This window comes from Pleurodeles waltl, chromosome 9 (assembly GCF_031143425.1).
Source record: "Pleurodeles waltl isolate 20211129_DDA chromosome 9, aPleWal1.hap1.20221129, whole genome shotgun sequence".
Taxonomy (NCBI): domain Eukaryota; kingdom Metazoa; phylum Chordata; class Amphibia; order Caudata; family Salamandridae; genus Pleurodeles; species Pleurodeles waltl.
In genome coordinates, this window is record NC_090448.1 from 329,687,606 (window position 1) to 329,711,495 (window position 23,890).

Consider the following 23,890-nt stretch of genomic DNA (forward strand, 5'->3'; position numbering starts at 1 on the left):
GAATAGATAACAACAGGTCGGAAGCACTGGCGCGCTCGACCTAAAAACTAGCTAGCATTCCCATACCTGCATCAGGGCAAAGTCCTTTGCTGCACAGCCTGCATTCGACACCACATACAGATGACTCTCTGAGGTGTTGGTGATAATAAGGTCATCGATGATCCCTCCTTTTTCATTGGTAAAAAGAGAGAGAGTACCCTGCAACCATGGAAAGCATGACAAAACAGCATGAGAGGATGAAACAGCCAACGTACAACATATCATTCTCCCAGCCTATTTCCCTATGGTAGCTAATGGTAAAATAACAGAATATTGCATTATGTGAATAACTAAAGGTCATCAAAAAACCCTCATTCCTCTTCGATCTCATTTCCTTTCTGCATCTTAGTAGTCTTATCTCTTGCAATTCAATGCTTTTTTTCATATTTCCGAATTTTTTGTTGACCCCTTTCTGCTTACATAAAGACTTAAAAAAGTATGAATTTAGCACGTAGATATTCACTGCAAGGATGTTGTGTTATGTTATAAGGATTTGTAAAGTGAGACTAATTATTCGTGGGGTAGCCAGGCGCTGGAGCGGGTGTGAAGGTTGCCTGCAAGGTCTTAGTTGAAGAGCTGGGTCTTCAGCTTCCTGCGGAATTCTGGAAGCGAGGAGGAGGATCTCAGGTGCAGGCAGAAGTCGTTCATGTTTTGGGTGCAAGAAATTAGATAGCTGGCCCTCCAGTTCTGCTTCTGCAAATGCGGGGTGTATGTGTTAAGAGAAAGAGAGGCAAAGCATATGTGTATGGTGGGCTTATTGAACTAGAGGCAGGAGTTGAGGTATGCCGGTCCAATGTTTTGTCCTGTAAGAAAGAGTGGGGAGTATGAATTGGCAGCGTTTGTGTATAGCAGCCAGTGTAGATCTCGGAGGTCAGGCGTAATTTGAGTATGCCGGGGGAGATCCAGGACAAGTCAGTTGGTGGTTTTCTGGATGGTCTAAAAAGTAGAGGAGGTGGTTGGGGATTCCGACAGAGTGAGCTGCCAAGGTCTAGTCAGCTAGTTATTAGGGCTTGAATGGCGGTGTGTCTGGTGCTCTAGGAAATCCATCTGAATATTTTTTAAGGATGGACAGCATGAGGAAACAGGAGGAGCTACCTGTATTTACCCGAGTGGCCACATTGAGATACTTACTTAACTTTATAAAGATAATTAACTTGTTTCTCATTCTTTATCCTTGAGCTTTGTATTGCAGATGCTGTCCACCACTTTGAATATCTACTTCGGTAGGTGCAAAGGTGAGAACTAAAAGCTTCTAAATGGGCCTCCAAATGTAACTTTGGCCACCACACATCACAAGCATCTATGGAATCCTCACCTCCTAACTAATCACACTTGTCTCTACCAGAGAGTTGGTTGCAAGATGCGTTAATGAAACAAACCAGAGGACAGGACAATGAAGAAGTTGCTTAAAAAGCAAAGTTCTGACTAAGTGAACCAGTTGATAAACAAAGCTCAGTGTTTTTCAGATTCACTTGAGGGGATCGGAATTAATTTATTTTTGAAGTTTTGAAGCTCTCCCTTATCAGGACCTCCTTACCTTGACAAGAATGGTGGCATCAGAGGGCACACCATTGGTGAAAACCAACAAAAAAAGAAAAACATCGTTACACGTATCAAATAATAGCACAGGTCTCAAAAGAGAACAATAGTTTTAGTCATGGTTTGATGAGGAGGAAAAAGCGAATCAAGGTGAAATAGTAATAATAAGCAAAACCATCAAGTTATGTAAATAAGGACCACTATACAATATTTAGAGTTTATCTAAACAAGATTTAGTATATTAGTAACTAACCTTCTCAGAATATATACGTTCAAAAGTCACATCACAAAACATGACAGTATACGGTCCCCAGACCTTGTTTAGGCTAGTATTCAGTTGTCACCTTAATAGTGTACATCTGTTTGTAGTTATACCATCAAAACTCATGCTTGTAAAGGACAAGGTGTTCGATGTATGTAATATACTCCTATATACTATAAAAGTGGTCGCAAAAAGCAGTCACAAATAGCATATTGATTTTATTTTACAAACCGACCAATGAACTAATAGGTTGGTTCACAAAATAATGAAACACAGAACTATCTGCCTATTTCATATATATGTTAGGCAAGTCTCAATTTACGACCAGCTAATGGCAATATCAAAAGGCCTGGTGACATGTTAGGTCAGCAAGGCAAAATTTATTTTATTCACAACAGTAAACCTTTAAAAAAAAAAAAAAAAAGTAGACTGGGTTTTGGAACCACAGCTGACTTTAAAAACAAAATTAGTTTTCCATTTAAAAAAACTTCAATGACAGCAGGAAGTGGTGATGCTCTGACCAACTATAAACTTCCAATTAAACTGCCAACGCAAATCAGTTACCACTTGGACATGAGTGGATAATTGATCAACTGTTTGCACACATAACTCCCTTTCCAAATTGCTATTTGATAATAATTTATTCAAAAACTTTTCTGAATCGCAAAATGGACTTAGTACAGCTGTAAAAGGGTTTTTGCTGATGCCAAGCCTGCATACTATATAGTAATTTTTCAGTTGCTAAAAGATATTGCTTCTCCACAGCTATACGGAGAAGGGGTAGAAGCCTCCTATAAGCATAGTAATGATCTAGGCTCTTTTTTTCAGAACAAAATCACTGAGATTTATTTAGCATTTCAAGCCAACCCCACGAGCCATATAAATACGGAGGTACAACCTTTTAATGAGACAGTAAGGTTTTCAGATTTCCCCCCTGTTTCGCTTGGAAGTGTTGTAAGATCTATGGGCACTCTTAAATCAGGACCCCCCTCGACCCTGCACCTCAGGCGATCCTAGCCCATGCATCATCAATAATAGCACCTATTTTGACTGAGTTACTGAATCTGTCATTGGAGAATGGCATTTTCCCTTCTCAATGGAAACATGCGATTGTTAAACCTCTCATCAAAAAACCCAACCTAGACCCCTTAATTTTAAACAACTATAGACCCATCTCCCTGCTACCAGCCTTTACTAAAATACTAGAAAAACATGTAAATAGCCATTTGTCTGTCTATCTTGAGGACAACAATATCTTACACCCCTCCCAAATGGGTTTTAGACCCTTACACAGTACCGAATCGGCTCTGACTGCAGTAATGGAAGGGGCTAGATGGGGCCTCGATGATGGGCAGGCTTCGGCAGTAGTGTTACTGGATCTTAGTGCCTCTTTTGATACGATAGACCATAGGATTCTACTCCGGAGGATGAAGGAGTTACTGGGACTGCGTTGAGTTTTTAAGCACACGTTCATTCCAAGTACTGGCTAGATCTTTTTATTCATATTGTTTTAATAGTAAATGGGGTCTAACTCAGGCTCCTCCCTTAGCCCTTCGTTGTTCAATATTTATATATTGCCTCTTGCTAAGGTAGTGGAGCCTTTTGGCCTCTCTCTGATAACGTACGTCGATGACACACAATTGGTGTTTTCTTTGACTTCAAATCATAATTCATTAGACACCTCGCTCGGCCCCTGCTTACGGGCAATATCTAATTGGATGTCAGATTGTAAATTAAAACTAAATGCAGACAAAACAGAGGTTATGTTTTTGGGCTCTCAAGCTCCTTTAAAGCCATCCTCCTATGCTCTGTCTCCTTTGAGAGAGCTTCCAGTACCCAATGAACATATTAAGCGAATTGGGATTTGGCTTGATCCTTTGTTAGCCATGGATCAACAGGCAAAGAAAACCTTGGCCTCGTGCTTTGGCATAGACTCCTTAGGAAGGTGTTTAAAATCCTTCAGTTTTTGGCCAAGAGATTAATTATACAGGCTTTGATCAGCTCACGTCTGGATTATGGGAATGCCCTCTTTCTCGGGTCTCCAAAGTACGTGAAAATGAGACTTAAAGTGGTACAGATTACCGCCGCTAGACTGCTTTTTAATAATCCTAAACATGAATCAGCGAAATCTGCATTTCTCACCCTGCGTTGGCGCCCAGTCGAGCAGCGAATAAAATTCAAGGCTCTATGCTATATACATAGATCCTTACATGATAAAGGGCCCCCACAGCTGCATTCTTTGGCCACTTTTTATAAGCCCTCGAGACATCTTAAGTCTTCATCAGCATCCTTCACAGCAATTCCCTCTGTAAAAAAGGCTAGATGGGGCGGAAGGTCCTTGTCGTATCTAGGCATGAAGCTGTGGAATTCCCTACCTTTATCGTTACGGCTCACTGACCAGGAACTAATCATTAGGTGGCTACTGAAAACATGGTTATACTGAAATTGCTAGGAGGTTCTGCTGAAGCGCTGGGAGGCCTTTGGGTAGCTATGCGCTATATAAATTGGTTAACATAACATAACATACTGCCAAATCGTATGGTTTTGTGACTGCAAGAACCCTCAGTACATCTTGTCCCCAAAGCACTACAAATTGGTAAAAAATGCAAACACGGGTCCTCACTAGATGTGGCTAGGAAAAATTCCCAGCATTGATCCCCATCGCCCCACCCACCAGATATATTGGTAAGTCCACGGGGCATAACTGGGAAGAATCCAGGCTAAATAACACAGAGCAGCGTTATTTCTGCTGTACTCTTAATTCAGATGTGTCCAACAAGCCCCATGGGTCCCCAAAGTCCTATTACCAGGCCCATCAAAGTTAACCACCCACTTGTAATAAGGGCCATAATATGGCGATGAACATTTGTGCTATGTAAAAAAAAAAAAAAAAAATTAACAAAAATACAAACATCTTTACTTTCTTTCAAAATTGGAGATGGTGCTCTAGGATCCTGCATGATGGTGAAGGTATTCACCACTTAAAATGTAAATTACGATACTTTGATGGAGAAGTACATAAAACAGATACACAAACTGAAAAAGTAAGAAACACAATAGTCAGGTTTAAAAAACATAACCAGTTATTGATTGTGATCTGTAACAGAGGGATATTAAAGATCACATGAATTTTCACCTTGTGAAACTTACCTGGTTCTGTTTCAACTCTGCAATGTCTCCAACCACCAGGCTCTCCATGAACTTCACACGATCTCTGCCAAACACTTTAGTCTGAAAAATATAAAAATGTGGTATGTCTCATGAAATACTACTATTCCAGCTATTGAGTACTAGATCAAATTGACTCTTCAAATAATTACATGGATTTCAACAAAGCACCAGCATATACCACATGAAGAGTGCAGTTTACATGGGTGGAGACAAACGTTTACCAATTGCTCTTGGGGGAGAGTCTTAGGATAGTATTACCTTGAGCACCTAATTGCACAGTCATGAATGGGTCTAGGGAACCTGTCACTATGGTATCAGTATGAGGCACTAAGACAAAAATGTAAGGGATGGAGCAACAGTGGACTCTTTGATGTCGGCAGAGTGCAAACATGACAATCATACATAAAGTGATTTTTCAGCAGGGTCCTGGAGTAGGCGTGAAAGAATATAACAGGCACCTTAGGTTGATTAAAGCAGGAGGTCGAGTCATGGTAGAGTACTTTCCAATGAAAGTGATAGTTTGTGGGGCTCATAGAGAACCTACTGGGTCTAGGACAGTATGCAGTTCAAAATGCTGCAGCATACTATGATTATAGAGTATGGAATGGCACTGGTTTACTGGCCATGGTGTACTGATGTAGGATGGAGGTGTAGAGGAATACAGAAACAGTCACACAATGGCTACAGGTACAGAATCATGTTGGGGTGCAAAAGAAACCTGATTGGGCAATTCACAGTGCAGCTCAAATATTCTCCTAGCTACTAGAATAGACACACAATCAACTCACTGGTGACTGTTTGTTACAGCATACTAGAGGACTGAATCATTTGGGACTGGTGGCTATGGAACTATCACCAAATAGAGTCAGAGGGCTCCTGGCTACAATCACATTCATTGATGGAGCTACATTGGACTGCTGCACAAGTCCTAGATGAACTTATGGGTAGCTACCTGAACAAATGACAAAGGCAAGATGGAGAAAGAAGCTAGTGCAGAGGACTTTTCTTTGATGCCTGAGCCAATCAGTAGTTTTGTGGCCCTATTCATCTTCAGAACTGCGATTTACCGCTGGTGTAGCAGTGCCTTAGACACTATTGCACCCCAAATGCACAAAAAATGTAATCCCGTTCTACACTTGGCTCTCAAATGCTAATGAGGACATGCAGTTCACACTTACTTAAAAGATGGCCCAGAGGCTTTGCAATTCAGATTCTGTTACACAAGTAACTGTATTGTGCTGCTTTCTCATTTTCCCAGCTGGCTGGAATGGCTTGGCTCAACAGGAAGGTCAAGAAAACCCTATTTATTTAAATATAAATCAATGCTATCATTTTAGATGATTTTGGAGCCTTTCAAGTGTGAGAATCCCTGTGTCTGAATTCCACCACATGCTCACCCACTACCATACTCTGTTCTTAATTTTTGCTGCTCATTAGGCTCAGCTAACGATTTGTTTTTCTTTTAAAATCTGCTTGGCTCAAGAGAACCTGCATCCCTCTGCTACGCATTGACATTGTAATGGGTTTCAAGCAGTGTACCAGACACACCAACAAGTCTTCAGTATCTGCCTGTTGCAAAGCTTGTATATTGTGCCTGGTAAACTGACAACCCTCAAGCTCCTGCGCTTTCTGACATTTAAGTAGAGGTGTGTGATGCACAGGAACAGGCTGCGTCATGCGTCGGCAATTCTTACAATACGCCGAATTGATTAAAAAACGCCAGAGATGTATGGTGGAAAATCCCTGAAGCGCCTGCCATGGCTGCAATGGACGTGATCTTCGATATGGGTACCTGTCACAAGTTGATAACTTTTATGTATAGGGCTTTGAAAGAAGGCAGGGTGAATGGCCCTATGAAGGTGAGGCGTCTGTGGTAGGTGAGGCATCTGTGGGAGGCACTCCAGTGGAGCAGTTGACCAACGTGGAGTGGAAGGTGACGTGATGTGGAAGGTGGTGTCCAGGAACCCGTGTTTACAGCTGGCACACAGTTTTCTCCACCGTACTAATGTGACCTCCTGTCAAGCTGCACAAAATGTAGCCACATAGATGAGCAATGTACCCTAAATTCTGGGAGGGTGAGGCCACATTCAGACATATCTTATGGACCTGTGGTGAGATTAATATGTAATGGTACCAGATAGTGCATACATTGATCAACATAAAAATTATTGTTACTATTAAACACTACATACTAGCAAATGTAGGAACATGAAAATGTAGCAGAAGTTTGCTTTGTTAGGATATGTTCTTCTGAAGAGATCGGTGTCAGTAAAATAGATTCAATCAAGGGGACTAACCACAGACTCCTGGGAGCGAGACCTCACAGTGGTGATTAGCAGAGGAACTTAGGATATGTGAAATTAGAACCAATGAAAACACAATAGAATAAATATTTCAATGGTCTACCATGATACAGCTGGTGGAGAAGACAAAAATAATGAGTCAAGTGGAGGGCTGGAAGGAGAAGGTGTAGAGGTACTGGAACTTAGACCTCTAAAAGCTGAAAGTGATGTTGAGTGCGTATATGGAAGGGGGTAGGAGGGTTAATATTTCTGTATATCATGTCCCTAAGGTTCTGGATAGCCATGAGCTAGCCATGTTATCAACCACGTTAGCACTGCAGCCATGACGGGAGGGTAGAGAAGTTGAGAGGTTGACCACAAACTACTGTATTGACTATACACCTGAGTTGTGAAAATGTAGGCATAAGTGTGATCATTGGGCAGAATACTGTGTCAGTGAAGTTTGTGTTTTAGTTTTTGTTTTACAAAGCTATAATAAAACACAAGTTCTTAAAAAATAAAGCTAGGGGTCCGTGAAATTCGCATAATGTGCTTTTGCGTTATTGCATGAAATTATAGCAAAATTACTTAAATACTGTGTAAATACGTGAAATGAAAATCCATCATTTTGCGCTATATATTTTAGCACACAATGTATCCTCGTGTCGAAGTGTGACCTGCGGACTTATTTAACAAAAGCACTACGAACAGCAGCCACTCGCCTTCTGTCGTTCCAGTACATTTGTGATGAATTTAGACCAGGAATGGTGCATGATTATGCAAAGAGGCACAAATGACAATTTCAGACATTTCGCATAAGAAGCATAATGCAAAATTCCTGAAATTACGCAAATTACCTCAGTGTCAATTCAATTTCACCAAGGTCCCTATTAATCCTAAATCATTGATGGTAAAGTCGATGTCCCCCCCCCAAAAAAAGAAGGATGGTACACTTAACTAAGTAGTAAGAAGGCAAATGTAGAATGTTGGTATTAGATTTAGAACCACTTGTGGATCTGACCAAGTGCCTAAGGTGTATCCAGCTATGGATTACTTACCTTAAATGGCGTTAGTACTCTACAAATCAGAGCAAAATCAGGAAGTGTAAGAAATTGTTGCTCCCTTTCCTGATGACTCCCCCAAATTAGAGACATTACTTATGCTACAAGGCCTTCCACAATCTCAACTGAAGCACAAAAACAGAAAAAAATAGAGAAGGGATTGATAAAGCCAAACATTAAAGACATCCTGTGAAAAATATCGGCCTATGTCCTTCCTTTGCAGCAACTTATATATACATAATTGTGCTCCATCACCTATAACAACATTTGTTGATGATAGAAATGGACAACAGACCCCCCATACTGTGAAAGCAATAAAGGAAATTCACATTTCCTTATAATTTGTTACATAATTCACATATTGCTTACTTATTGTATTGGCAACCATTACTCAATAATTGACTTGAGGGCTCAGAGTGGGTAGAGGTAAAGGGAGGTGAGGTTGACTTGAGGGTTCAGGGGTGGGCAGAAGTAAGGGGAAGTAAGGGTGAATTGAGGACTCAAAGATGCATATAAGTAAAGGGGGGGGGTTGACTTGAGGGTTCGAGAGTGGACAGAGGTAAAGAGAGGAGAGGTTGACTTGATTGCATAGCATGATATGGTAAGGCCGGTCATTGTACAGTATAGTATGGTATGGGCTGTTACCGTATGGTATGTTATGGTTTGTTAATGTGGAATATGGTATGTTATGGTTTGTTAATCTACAGTATGGTATTGTCTGGTTTATCATGGGCTATAACTGTATAATATATCATACTTTGAGTATGGTATGACGAGCTATTGAGGAGTACAACCTATGAACTGCTAACAGCACATATAAACATGCATATTAAGCAAGCGTTGTTTTCAGCATTTGGTGCTATTTAAAAACATGTAACTTACATTGGATTTCCTAAAATTGGGTAGGACGGCGGCAGTACACCAACACTAGGACGAGTCATAAACAAAGGCAATGTTCACGGATGCTGCAACATGTAACTTTGCAGCTCTGAAAAGATTGGCCAGAAAAAAGGCGGCTTACTGGAAAGTGAAGTTTTGAAAAATATGGGAAACAAACAACGAGCGACGGGAACATTGGTCTCAAGACAAAAAGCAAAAATGAAGAAACATAAAAGGAAGCTAAAAACAAGGTAGAGTGACACACGAGTGTGTAAAAAGAACATACAAACAAAACACACTCGTACACAAAAAAAAAAGTACCACAATCCCAGTGCAAGCATCGCAGAAGAACACTAATTGAGAAATCAACCAGTACTCTTGGTTCGTGCTACAGGGAAGAGAACAAAAATAGGAGAAGGAAGTGAAGCTGACGTGCAGATATGCACTCACAATGAAATGGAAGAAAATAAGTGACAATGAAGCCAATCAATAGTGATCAATATCAGCAACAGCCTGCTGTTTCAGCAGAGACCCAAAAATGGCAATAAATCATTTTTAAATCCAAATGTTACTTCACATTACAATTTATTGTGGGAAAACAATCATACATCAAAAGATTGGTAACAACTTTATTTGCCTAACAATATTAATAATACATTTTCCGAAGAAATTCCAGGGGGTGGATTGCATTTCTCTTGTCGCTATTACGTGAAGCATGAGCATGGTAGAGAAATTGGCAGAATGTGTTAACATAATCAGAATAAAAAGACTGTGGATGTTATCGTACAGGAGATTAAATTGTATGTTAATCATACGGTTGTTAAATCAACACATTGGTAGTTTAATTATGAAAACTTGTGTATGCCAAGTGTCCATTTAATCTAATCAAAAGAAGAAGAACTGATTATCTAACAGAATGTTTTGGAAAAAAACAAACATAATCGCCGTCACCTTTAGGTAAAGAAACTCTTGTGGTTTCACCGTTATTCCTACTGCCCACAGAAAAAGCTGTCCTGAGCCATGTTTGGGTGCGCAAGCTGTTCAAGTGCTCAGTGAAAAAAGAAACCAAAATAAACCGCAACAGAGCGAAACAACTACATATATATGTTAGTAGATACTAAACACCTACAGCCCCTTTTCTTAGCATATGGGAACAAACATGACATTCTGGCACTCTAACCCTGCCTGGTTGCTTGTCAGAAGACTCATAATGTAAAAATTCATCCAACAGTTCATAATAAAAGCTTTGCGTACATCACATATCAGGTGAATAAGATATTAATGATTGTATAATCATGACAATCCAGATTTACCTAACATGTACATAACGTTCTACTTCAATGTTCAACCCCTTTGGGTGCATAGTATCCAGAAAATTATATACTCCAATTCAGTTTTCTGTAGTCTTCCATACCAAAGCACAACAAGGTATCAGGGTAATGTTTCTGCATAAAATGCAAATGTCTTGCTGCAAAAGCTATGTATGGTCCCCGGTCTAATAGCTCTTAAATGTTCCAATACTCTTTTCTTGATAGAAGAGATAGTACTGCCTATGTATTGTAGACCATATGGGCACTGGAGGACATAAGTACAATAGTCAGTTGGGCAGATGATCAACTTCCTGATCTTGCCGTTTGCGCCAGTAGGCAATGTGAAGGTCTTCCGATTAGCGCAGTGTTTGAAAAATTTAAATTTCCCACAGCAAAAAAAAACAAAAACTTTGTTTCCCCATGTAGTGGTGCATGTTAAAAATGGCTGCGTACCAAAATGCCCTTTAATGATTTCAACTTCCTTATTTAACAAGTGAATGTGAAGTAACTAGTTTACCAATAATGGCATCTGATGGATAGTAAAGAAACCTACATTGAATGTGGTCATTAGTCTGATTTTACTGGGTTGTGTAATTCTGTTACTGTTAGCTAGTAGGCTTTCCCTTGTACCTGTGGGTGCTTTAGCGTGCCCTGCATGTGTAACTCCTGGTTCTAAATATCTCAGTGATTGTCTTTTCTTTTTCATTGAAAATGGCCTTAGTGCTGCAAATGTGCTTAGCTCCAACGATTTTCCCAGAAGCAATATTCAATTTTAATTTGGTGGAAAGTTGGCTTCATACATGTAACAAAATATTACCTGCTGTGTTTTTTATGCAGACTAGTATGGATGCAATTATCTTTAACCATGACGGAAAAATCAATGAAGTCAACTTCTTTCTGACTGACATTATGTATGAATATTAGATTCAGGTAATTCAAGGAAATTCATTTCAAAAGCTTGTTGGCTTCTCTGATAGTTTTATCCCAAACAACACGCAGGTCAGCAATATTTCACAATCAGAGTATTAATCTGCATCTCCCATCATCCCATGTAAATATGTGTGTAACTATTCATCAAACAACTTCCAATTTCAGTTTTGTTCAGTAGTCTATACCATTGGTCACTGTGCAAACAAATGTTATTTTCAATGCAGACAAGGAGCTTATATATCAGCATCAAGGAATGATTGTGCAGACATATAGGTTTGTCACTGAAAAAGTGTCTGCATGTGTATACACCAATTCAGGTCTGATACACATGTAGAGTGAGACTACATTACAGTGAATAGTGATGGCATTGGTGCCATCGCCACAGTAGGATGGTAGGCTCAGCATTCAAGGCAAGATTAAACGGTCAAGGTGAAATGAGGTATTATTGGGACAGAAAAGTAATCTGCATGGTAATGTACGTGTACCCCTGCCCTGAGTGGTCCAGAGTTCCCCAACTGTACTGATATCTGGATCCCTAATGCTGATTAGGCAAACACTTATCATGCGTGTGCGCTATGACATGGGCTTGTCTCATGGACTCTGGTCTTGTTGGATGGGATGGGCGTCCAAAGTGCTACCCTTGTTAAGCAGCACACCCCTCATGGGGGCAACATACTTTGCAGACATCAGTAGGAGTGAACAGGTCCTTTTTACCTGTGTCACTGGACACAGTTCTGCTGTTGTGTGCTTAACTCACCCTCAACCTTCATCGGTTTGGTGTGCAATGCTGCACAGTGCATACGTGATGTACATATGTTGGGTGTATAAGTACCTGTGAAAGGTACAATACAGTAATAATGTAGTAGTGTGCAATGCATGTATGTTGTATGCATGTGGCATGTACGTGTGCCTATGAATGGTACAATACAGGTGCAATGTAGTCCTGTGCATTTGCTGTATGTAATATGCATGGGCGGGGGGGGGGGGGTGAGAGAGAATGGTGCTGTACATGAAGGATGTAGTGCTGTGCAATGCATGTATGTTGTGTACATGTGCTGGATGTATGTGTACCTGCGAATGGTACAATATAGGCCTACTGCAGTATTATGCAGTGTGTGCCAGTTATACGGATGTGCTTGGTGTATGTGTGCCTGTAACTGGAACAATACATGAAGGATGTAGTGCTGTGCAGTGTGTGTATGTTATATGCATGTGCTGGGTGTATGTGTGCCTACGAATGGTACAATACATGGGTGACTCTGGGTTGTATTTTGGGGGACACAGGGCTGCATGTTAAACATGTGGAGTGGAGGTCGAGAAATCCAATGAGAACGAATAACAAAGAATTTCTGGTCACTTTGGCTGGACGACCATGTGTAAGGAACTTGAGGCCCACTGACAGAAGCCCCTTGGACTGGGTGCAAAGTACTTACCTGAGACAGGAGCTGTATCTCCAGTGTCATTGAAGAGATCACGCCCAGGAGCGGGACTCCTGAAATTCTGATTACTAGTGGGACTTCACCTCAATGTAGCTGAGTGTGAATGGGGAATAACCACTAGATTCTGAGAGGGAATGGGACTAAAGGAACCCGCAAATAAACACTAGAGCCTGACCTCAGGGGGCTCTGCAAGTTGATTCTGAATGTCCTCTTTCCCTTTGTGGTGGTAGCTGTAAAATAAACACTCCTTTTTAGGTTGAAGCTTGTCAGACAACGCAGCTGCCTGGTTTGCTAACAACATCTTGGGGACATACTGTAAGCTTCATTGGGAATTAATTCTGTCCATTGCTGACCATTGGCTTTGTGGTTTCTAACTCATTTTCTGGCTCTATATTTGCTAGCTTTATTTGTTTCAGCTGTCCATCTTGAGTTTGTCCCTCAAGTTTCCCAAACCTTGTTTGCCGATTCTTCCACAAACTTGCTTTCCGTAAACAGGCCTCTGAATCTTGCTCTCATCTCTTCACATTTGCTGTGCATTCAAAGACAGAGGTCAAATGTCAGGCCGTGTCTTTTGAGGGAGCCTAGTGTTTTCTTTTCTTGACTTAAAAGTGAGAGAATTTATGTAACATTCCTACTGAGAACCCACGTCAGAGGAGAGGGTGTAGGATGTTTTTTCCTAGTACACAACAAAACAATTAACTGTTCTGATGTTTCAGAATATATTAGAATTAGTACAAATGAAGCATATTTTTTGTAATTCTGAAGTGTGGTGGAAACAAATATTTGGATACAATAAAAAACCATCAATACACTAGGTAATGACATTTGCACACATTATCATTTGTCTGCAGTAATACCATATTTTGATGCAAATATAATGGTCTGATTTAATTTGTAAATGTGTTGTCTGTAATAGCAGTGTGCTACCACACTACTCTACTCCACACTATGTCTTTCCACTCAATGCCACGCCACTCCATTCTATACCACTCTACTCTATGCCACTCCATTCCACTTGAATCTACGCCACTCACACCACAACATTCCACTCTATGCCACTTCATTTCACACCTCTTACCCCACTCCAATCTACTCAACTCCACCCCATTCCAATCTACCCCACCCATCCCAATCTACTCCTCAGCAAAGTATCCAACTCCGCTCCAATTTACTCCATTCCATTCCAATGTACCCCACACCACTCTATTCAACTCCACTCCAATATACCCCACTCAATCCACCCACCCCAATCTACCCTATGATAATCCACCCAATCTACCCCACTATACCCTAATCTACCCCACTCTACCCTACTCCTCTCCATTCCAATTTACCCCACTCCACTCCAATGTACCCCAATATATCCCACTCTATTCAACTCGGACATACCCCACTATAATCTACCCAACTCTACCCTAATATACCCTGCTCCACTCCTATCTACTCCTTTCCACTCCAATCTACCCCAATCCACCACACTCCACTCTTCCCCAATCTACCCCACTGCACTACAATGTACTCCAATATACCTTACTCTACCATGCCCTTATCTACCCCAATCTAGCCCAATCCAATCTACCTCAACCCATCCCGATCTACCCCATTCCCCAATCTACCACAATCTACCCCACTCCAATCTACCCAACTACACGCTTCCCCAATCTACCCCACTCCAGTGTACCTCAATATATCCAAATCCACTCTACCCCAATCTACCCCAATCTACAATCCATTCCCACACTCCACCCCAATCTACCACAGCAATCAACCCAACTCCAATCTACTCCATGCCAATCTTCCTCAATGTACCCCAATCCACCACACTCCACTTTACCCCAGTCTACCCCCAACCCCCCGCTCCACTTTACCCAAGTCTAACTCCAATCTATCCTAAACTTCCCCACCCTAACCACTCTATGCCACTAACTTTTAGCCATGCTGAACAGCAGCCACACTATTGTAAAACATAGTTAAAACACTAACACATGGTTAAAACAGAGGCAAGATCTAATGACTTTGCCAATGCCTATAAAACCAACTATTTGACTGGACAATCATTATTTGCTGCTGCTGTGCATATTTTGTGTTGTGAGCCTGTGTACACCCCCCTGTATCTGCCCCATCCCACTTCAAGAAGCCTTGGGCTACTTGACTCGTGCTACCGCTGAGAGTCAAGTGCTGAAAGGGTATGAGTCCCAGTTGCTCAGGACCCACAGTAGGCTGGACTCTGGGACAACAAGAGTAAAAAGCCTCAACCTGCACAACTGGGCACACCATCTCCTGCTTGCCCCGTGGCCCTCTGAATGTGGTTCTGACAGGTATTTTCCAAAAAGCTTCAGTTAAAGAAGACGATTGAACTCCCCATTGTGTTTAGGGGAGTCTTTGTGCATTTTGGGTATCAGATTAAAAAAAACAGAGAGATACCTAATTTTATTTGACTATCGATTGACTGTTTAAATGTTGTGACACTAAGTCAGCATTCTGATTTTTGCAATTGATTGCATCCCTCTCTGGTACCGGTTCATGTCCCATTGAACCATATTGCACACCCTTGATCAAACTGTTAAAAAACTGGTTATATAGGTTATGCTGCAAGGTAACCACATCTTTAATTATTAAGGGCCTGATTCAGAACTTGTCAGGAGGGGAATACTCCTGCACAAACGTGACGGATACCCTGCCCGCTGTTTTACGATCCCTTTGTAGCCTATGGGGATCATAATATGACGGATGGGCTATCAATCAAGTTTGCGACGGAGTATTCCATCAGCCAAGTTCTAAATCAGGCCCTAAGTTGTGAAACGTGTCTATGTTATCATGTAGTGTAGTTCGTATACAAAGTGGCTTAGGTTTCAAGTGGCTGTTGCTGACCCTATCAATTTCTAACCCTAATTCCTGGAGTAATTCTACTTCTATTTCTCATACCCCCATCCTATTCCTGCAGTTCTGCAAATGTGTCCAAGCCTTCAATATCACCCATGTATAAACTGTCAACAGTATCCCCATGATTGGGTGTGAATACGGATGCTGTAGAGCAGTGGTTCCCAACCTGTGGTCCGGGGACCCATGGGGATCCGCGAAGCCTCCTCAGGGGGGTCCATGACTGCTGAGAAAATTAAATAATATTAACTGATTAGGTCCCCAGCTTTCAGTAATTACCTATTTGGGGAGGAGCGGGGGGTGGGGTTCCACGGATTCCAATAGTGATTCACTGAGGGTCCTTGGGTTCCAGTAATGATAAAGTGGGGGTCCACAAAAGTCAAAATGTTGGGAACCACTGCTATAGAGCCATTTTAGGGTCGAGCCTGCGTTGCATGCGCTCGTGCATGCGTATCGCAGCAAGACGCTTTAGTGTTTAGAAAAGGGCTCGGAGCCCTGTCGACATCACGTCAGTGTTTTTCATTGGTTCGTGGGCTTGCCTAATAAACTCTGCTTGCTTTCATTAGTCGAAGGCATGCATACGTCATGCCTTTTCCGGTGGCTAGCCCTCCTCAAGCGCATCGACCAAGAACAGAAAACATGCAAGGCTCCCTGTTTTCTGTCCGGCTCGTGGACTACTTTTTCTCTAATTTACTAGCGCGATTTCGCTTGGCAGAAGTCGAGCGCTTTACATAGTTAATTGCACTTTTTCGGGGTACGTATATAAATGCACTTTTGCTGATAGGTGAAAAGTCCGGTTAGGAGTTTACAACGCTATCAGCTCTAACATGAGCAAACGCGAGACCCGTTGCATTGCAAATGCTTGTTTCTTTTGCTGTTGATTAAAAATATAGTTACAATTTTAACTGTCTGATAAACCAGAATATGTCAAAACCTATAGTGCTGTAATTCAAATTTGCTGTTGGACAGAAGGAAAGTCCAAATTCTTAGGCAGGCCGTTTGTCAACAGCCAAATTATGGCACGAAAGATTAACCACAGTCAATTTTCTTACTCATTACTTGATCTATTCCAATTACTGTTTTATTTTCCCATGACATTTTTTTCAAGTTTGTCTTTGCCATCTTATCTTTGTAAGTCATTTGCGTGGTCTTCTTCTTTGACTTTTGGGCTGCCTTGCTCTTTCTTTCCTGGGACCTTGTTCTGTCTTAATAGGTGAAAATTGTCTGAAAACAGTGCTCTATGGGCTTTGTTGGCCCGTGTCTGGTTGATCATTCAACTCAGAGTAGGTTTCTCACCCAGATTTTGATGTACGAGTTCTTGTTATCTTTGCATGGTCACTTGGCTGTATTCCCTCCTAATGTTTTAAATTTTTACAACTAAAACTGAGAAACCTCAGAGCTGTATAGTCTTGTTCGTCACATGAAAATGTACATCTCTTGATATGTTTTATTTCCTCCGCATATTTCCGTAATCTTTCCCACATTCCTCTAGTGGGCTTTAATAGTTTCTTGACCCAGATGTTTATTATACTCCTCTTCTCATTTACAAATATCTTCCCAAATTCCACTTTGGCATAATGGCCTTTGACAACCACTGAGTCTTCTGTTTCATTAAACATTGCTCATGCATTCTCAGTACATTTCTGTATCACGTCAGCCATAGCTTTGTTAGTACTGCCCCTCTGTTGCTGGTTGAACTCATCAGCCAAAACACCTGTTGTGTTCCGCTGTGGCAATACTACAAGACCCATGCCCTCCAGACCAAGTATACAGAAGGAGTTACTAAACAACAGACGAGAGTTTAGCAGATGCTGCTTTTGTCGCGCAGTGTCCTGCACTATACCAGTCCAGACAAGACTTCACTTTTCTCAACTTTGTGTAGGCTGGCGGGAACTGGTTCAAATTCAGAATCACCTCTAATCTTGCAAATATGCTAATCCGAGTCGTTTAAAAAGTGAATTGGTGTCACTCCCAAAATGACACTGATTTGGGGATAATGACCCCTGCTGCTAGTCTCAGAGCAGGTATGTTTAGGGGAGGGATGTCGTTTGAAAGATGCAAGTCTCCCCTTGCCAACGGTACCTTCCCATAATTACTGAAGCCTGTGATGCTGCAATCTCAGTCAATTTGTTTTGAGAGTAAGTGGTAGAAAAAAACATTAGTGAACAGCAGTTTTACATTTTCCTATTCGCTCGCAGGATGAGGCAGTGACCAATGGTGGAGAAGGGCATGCAATGAACCTTGTCAGGGGGCCACTCCTCTCATTGAGGATCCCGATGTCAAGAATTCTCGTTCAGGGACTAATGTCGTGCAGAGATCCTCAAACAGAAATCTTTTTGTGAGGAACAATGTTGGCAAGGGGATAGGCTCACCTTTCATAGGGTGCCTTTCTCTCAATTTACAGATGTGGGGGAAGAGGCACCCTAAGATGCTTGGAGACGAAGCAAAAAAATAGCATTCCATCTAGGGGGTTATCCACTCCCATGTAAGGGATAGATCGGTGCCAGAGCTTGATATGCCTGCCCTGGTTAAAGAAAACACTCTCCTTGGCCTGTGTGGAATCAAGCCTTGGGAATGTGCTTTACCCACTGAAGGTCCCAGTTTCTACTGGAAACCAGCACCACCCACTGCAACAGAACAACAACGCCCGAGGAGAAACCCTCTACCTGAGACACCAAGAGGCATTCAAGCACAAAGCTTTCCCTACTCAGGTCAATAGCCAAAAACTTCCTTTTACCTTCTCGGAACAGGCAGGCAGTGGTTCTACATCCAAATATGCCTCTGATATAATGTAAGTGCCCACTATGCAACTAGACGTTTTTCTGCTGGAAAGGAAAAGGAATTGTGGCCTCTGGGCACAGAGATAACCTGCAGTGGTGCTGTTACAAAGGGAAGGCTAATACTGCAGTAAAGAAGCATTTTCACTACCCCACTGGCTCAGCCTGCCGTCTTTGAGGACACTAGCTCTGGGGCTTTGTGTCCCTCAGTGCCAGGACTAGGTCACTCCTGTAGCACTACAGAGACAATACTGGTGGGGTGACCGCTACATCATCACTACAGAAGTTAATTAAAATTGGTAAATGAAAAATGAAAATGTCTCGGAAACAGTTCAAAATATGTTGTCTAAATAGTTATCTTTTCATGTAAAATTTTCCAGGACATTACATAAGAATTGAAAGTAGATACTTATGTTGAGGTAGGGCCTCACGTAACATTTTCTTGGTCCTGAAACAGATCAGATAAGCACTTTTATGCTTCAAATGCTTTACAATCTTTCACAGTCCATTCATTTTTGCATAACTTCTTTACATTTGTATAGCTCAATTTGCCACATTTACTAAGTGGCCAGATGACTACCAAGAAAAATATATCAGCATTTGTTACAAAATGTTGAACTAAAAACCATCAATACTATCAAAAAATGCATATTCAAACAATGAAAAAAACGTCACCTATCACCTGCACACATCCCCAACTTCCCAACGCTAGAGGAAGAAAAATAGCATGCTCAAACTTTACATGTTTTTGTATCCCATTAACCTTTGGGCCTCACAGTGGTTTCCAAGTGCTTGCTAATTAAAGGAGAACGTTCCATGCCTCTCATATTTGGTGAATGCTTTAAATTATTTTGGTTTCAGAGCTAGCAGCATCACCTCTGGGGGGAAAGGGAGTGGGTAGCCTAATATTTCCCTCATTGTACTAGCCACATCGTCAAAAAAGGATGGACCTACAGACACTACAAACAGATACGCAACTAATCCTCCAGGGCTCCACAGCACCTCAAGCATTTCAGATTGGCATTTGGGAGCATCCAATGTATCCAAAGGTGGGTGTAATACCACCTGTGCCACAGCTTCTAATTGATCTTTCTGCTTGCTGGTGTCAATGAAGAGGAATGTATGGGATGGGACTTCCCATGCAATTAGGATCTGATACAATTTGGAACTAGTGCCCATATCTTTTCATATTAAATATTCCAGGATATTACACAAAAGTTTAAAGTAGATGCTAATGTTGAGGTAGGGCCTCAAGTAACATTTTCTTGGTCCTGAAACAGATTAGTTAAGCACTATTATGATTCAAATGCTTTACAATTTTTCACACTTCATTGTTTTTTTAATAGCACTCCCTGGGCAACTAGCACCTGATACAATTTGGAAATAGTGCCACTGGTGCCAATTAACATATTAAAGTGTTCCAATAGCTGTTTTTTCTCACTGGGAGGCGTAATCAATGTTTGGATTGGTGACCCAGTACCTAAGCTATGCATAACAAAGACATTCTTTTTAAAAGAGGTGGAAATTTATTGTACAAACGTTTTGAGGGAGTTAGAACTAAACAGACTGAAAATGATTCAGCAGTCCCATACTCCTCCAGTTCTGAATACATGACTCTCCAACCACGAGTGATTTCATCATTGAAGTAGATATGGGTGTAGTGGATATGTCATTAAGGGGGTCATTACAACCTTGGGGATCTCGGCTGCAACACAGGAGCCGGCTCCGAATGGAGCCGGCGGTGTTGCGGCTGTGCGACGGGTGCAGTTGCACCTGTCGCGCTTATCACAGACTGCACAGCAGACAGTGAAAAGCTGCACGGGCCGTAGCAGGGGGCCCCTGCACTGCCTATGCCAGTGGCATAGGCAGTGCAGGGGCCCCCAGGGGCCCAGCGACTCCCCTTTTCGCCAGCCTTTTCATGGCAGTTCAAACCGCCATGAAAAAACTGGCGGGAGGGGGACTCATAATCCCCTGGAGGATTACTCCCGCTGGGACAAAAGTGGCGGGAAACAGCCAGTCCCGGCAGTGCAACCGCAGCGCTTCCGCCGCGGTCGTAATCCCCCAGGGAAGCACCGCCAGCCTGTTGGCGCTGCTTCCTCCAAAACAGCCCTGGCGGTCAAAGACCGCCAGGGTTGTAATGACCCCCTAAGTCTTTAGGCTCTAAAACGTTTTGCATGTCTGTAGGAAAGTACCATCTTCCTTGGCATGTTACCCCCATTTTTACCTGTATGTCAGTATGTTTTTGCCTGTCTCACTGGGGTCCTGCTGGTCAGGACCCCAGTGCTCATAGTTTATGGCCTAATGTGTGTGTGTCTGTGCAGTGCTTAACTGTGTCACTGAGGCTCTGCTAATCAGAGCCTCAGTGCTTATGCTCTCTCGGCTTTTAAAATTTGTCACTATAGGCTAGTGATTTAATTTACCAATTTCAATTGGCACACTGGACCCCCCCTTATAAGTCCCTAATATATGGTATCTAGGTACCCAGGGCATTGGGATTCCAGGAGATCCATATGGGCTGCAGCATTTCTTTTGCCACCCATAGGGAGCTCAGACAAACCCTTGCACAGGCCAGCCATTGCAACCTGCGTGAAATAACGCACACGTTATTTCACAGCCATTTTCACTGCACTTAAGTAACTTATAAGTCACCTATATGTCTAACCTTCACTTGTTGTAGGTTAGGTGCAAAGTTACTAAGTATGAGGGCACGCTTGCACTAGCAAAGGTGCCCCGACATAGTTCAGGGCCATTTCTCGGGACTTTGTGAGTGCGGCGACACCATTACACACGTGCACTACATATAGGTCAATACCTACATGTAGCTTCACAAAATTAACTATGAATATGGCCATGTAAGGTGTCTAAGATCATTGCACTGCAGCTACAGCTGCTGCCACATCACAGGCAGGGTTCTGCCCTCCTGGGGTCTTGGCAGCCCAGTCCAAGGAAGGCAGAGCAAAGCATTTCCTCGGAGAGCAGGGTGTTACACCCTCTCCCTTTGGTAATAGGTGTTACAGGCTGAGGAGGGGTAGCCTTCCCCCAGCCTCTGGAAATGCTTTGAAGGGCACAGATGGTGCCCTCTTTGCATAAGCCAGTTTACACCGGTTCAGGGACCCCTTGTGCCCTGCTGTGGTGTGAAACTGGACAAAGGAAAGGAGAGTGACCACTCCCCTGTCCATCACCACCCTAGGGGTGATGCCCAGAGCTCCTCCAGTGTGTCCCAGACTTTAGCCATCTTGCTTTGCAAGGTGTGGGGCCACTCTGGAGGGCTCTGAGTTGCCAGTGCCAGCAGGTGACATCAGAGACCCCTCCTGATAAGGTAGCCAATCCCCCTCTCAGGGCTATTTGGGGTCTCTCCTGTGGGTTCTCTTCAGATTCTGCTTGCAGGTTTCCTTCAGGAATCCTCTGCAACTACTTCATCATCCTCTGACCTCGGATCAACCGCAGGCTGCTCCAGGAACCGCTGTAAAAGCAACAAAGTATCCACAAGGGATACTTTTCCTCTGAAACTTCAGCCAGTAACTGCAACAGTTTCCATGATGTGCACGCTCTGAGGACTCCCTGTCTTCACCCTGCACCAGAAGGACTGAAGAAATCTCCCGTGGGGTGACGGAGTTACTCCCCTGCTCCAGCAGGCACCTTCTAAGACGACGACCGGTACCCTTGGACACCTCTCACAGCGACGAGCTTGCTCCTAAGGACACAGAGGTGGGCCCCATCAACATAGACTGTCCTGAGGTCCTGCTGACGCAATTTGGAGGAGGTAAGACCTGTACTGCGTCTTCTTCACCTCCTGAGGCCTCTGTGCACTATTTGCAAAATTCCTTCGTGCACAGCCTGGCCCAGGCCCCAGCACTCCATCCTGCAACGCTCAACTCGCTGAGTTGTTCTCCGGTGGCATGGGACCTTCCTTTGTTGTGCTGCACAAACCGCGTCTTGTACCTCCTTTGTCCCCATGCCCTGGGACTCCTGTGGGTGCTGTCTGGCATCCTATGGACTCTCTAAAGTGCTGAGAGCCCCCTCTTCCTCCCCACACAGAGTTGAGGCCCCCAGGTCCCTCCTGGGTCCAGCCAGCGACATTTTGACATAAAACGCACTTTTGTCGTATCCAAGGCTTCCAACACGAAATCACATCTGCATCCATCTTCACATCGTGGGACATCCTCTGCATCATGCAGGAACCAGCTGGCATCTTCCTAGGGTGCATTTCTGCAGTCTTCGACTAACCGGGACTCTTCTTTTGCACCCTCTTCTGGGATAGCAGGGGCTCCTGTCCTTCCTGGAACTTCTTTCGACTTATGGACTTTGTCCCATTCTTTTGCAGGTCTTCATGTCCAGGAATCCAGCAGTTGTTGTTTGCAGACTTGGTTGGTTACTGCAAAATCCCAATTGAGGTGTAATGTGTCTTAGGGAAACTTGCAGTACTTTACTCCTGCTTTTCTGGGCTCTGCGGTGGGGTAATTCACTTACCTTTACTATATTCTTACTCTCCTAGCGATTCTGCGCACACTACACTTGTCTAGGGGGGGCAGATTTGTGATTCGCATTCCACTTTTAGTATATGGTTCGTGTTGCCCCTAGACCTATTTTCTCCCATTGCATTCCATAGCATTTCTTATTGTTTGCATTGTTCTATGACTATTTACTTGTTTAATTTTGGTGTCTAGTGTATATATTGTGTATAATACTTATCTCCAGAAGTGTCTCCAATATATTTTTGGTACTCTGTCACCCAAATAAATACCTTTATTTTTGGTAACAATGAGTATTGTCTTTACTAGTGTATAAGTACTGTGTAACTATAAGTGGTATTGCATGAGCTTTGCATGTCTCCTAGTTCAGCCTAAGCTGCGCTGCTATAGCTACCTCTATCAGCCGAAGCTTCTAGAACACTAATACATTTCACTAATAAGGGGAAAAATGGACCTGGTATAAGGTGTAAGTACCCAAGGTACCCACTACAAACCAGGCCAGCTTCCTACAATGTCCTCACCATAGTATTAACCAGAGTGTCAAATAAGCTTTTGGTGGTTTGTATTTTTCGTCAAGTCATATTAAATTGCACAGGGGTTTGTGCACGATTGCATGGTCCATGTATATACATTTGTTTTCAAACCTTGCCTTATACCATTCTATGACCACTCTTAGTTGGGCTGCCACATAATAACGTCGAACCTGCCTAAAACTCTTGTCTGCATAAGAAGCCCAAGGGGGAGTTTCAGTACTCTGTTGGAGGTGCTTCAGAAATGTTCTACAATGCTAATATGGAGGGTCTGGAACATTTACAGAAGCCTCATTTTGATAGCATTGATTTTTCCAAT

General features: G+C 42.6%; 1 protein-coding gene across 1 annotated transcript in view; it reads right to left on the bottom strand.

Moving 5' to 3' along the window:
* AMT (aminomethyltransferase) overlaps nucleotides 1-23,890 on the bottom strand; it is a 191,114-nt gene that overhangs the window by 57,428 nt on the left and 109,796 nt on the right. The window contains exons 3-4 of the mRNA XM_069206857.1: nucleotides 4,991-5,071; nucleotides 67-198 (exon numbers count right to left, since the gene is read on the bottom strand). Coding sequence (XP_069062958.1) covers nucleotides 67-198; nucleotides 4,991-5,071 — 213 coding nt within the window. The remainder of the gene's footprint in view (nucleotides 1-66; nucleotides 199-4,990; nucleotides 5,072-23,890) is intronic.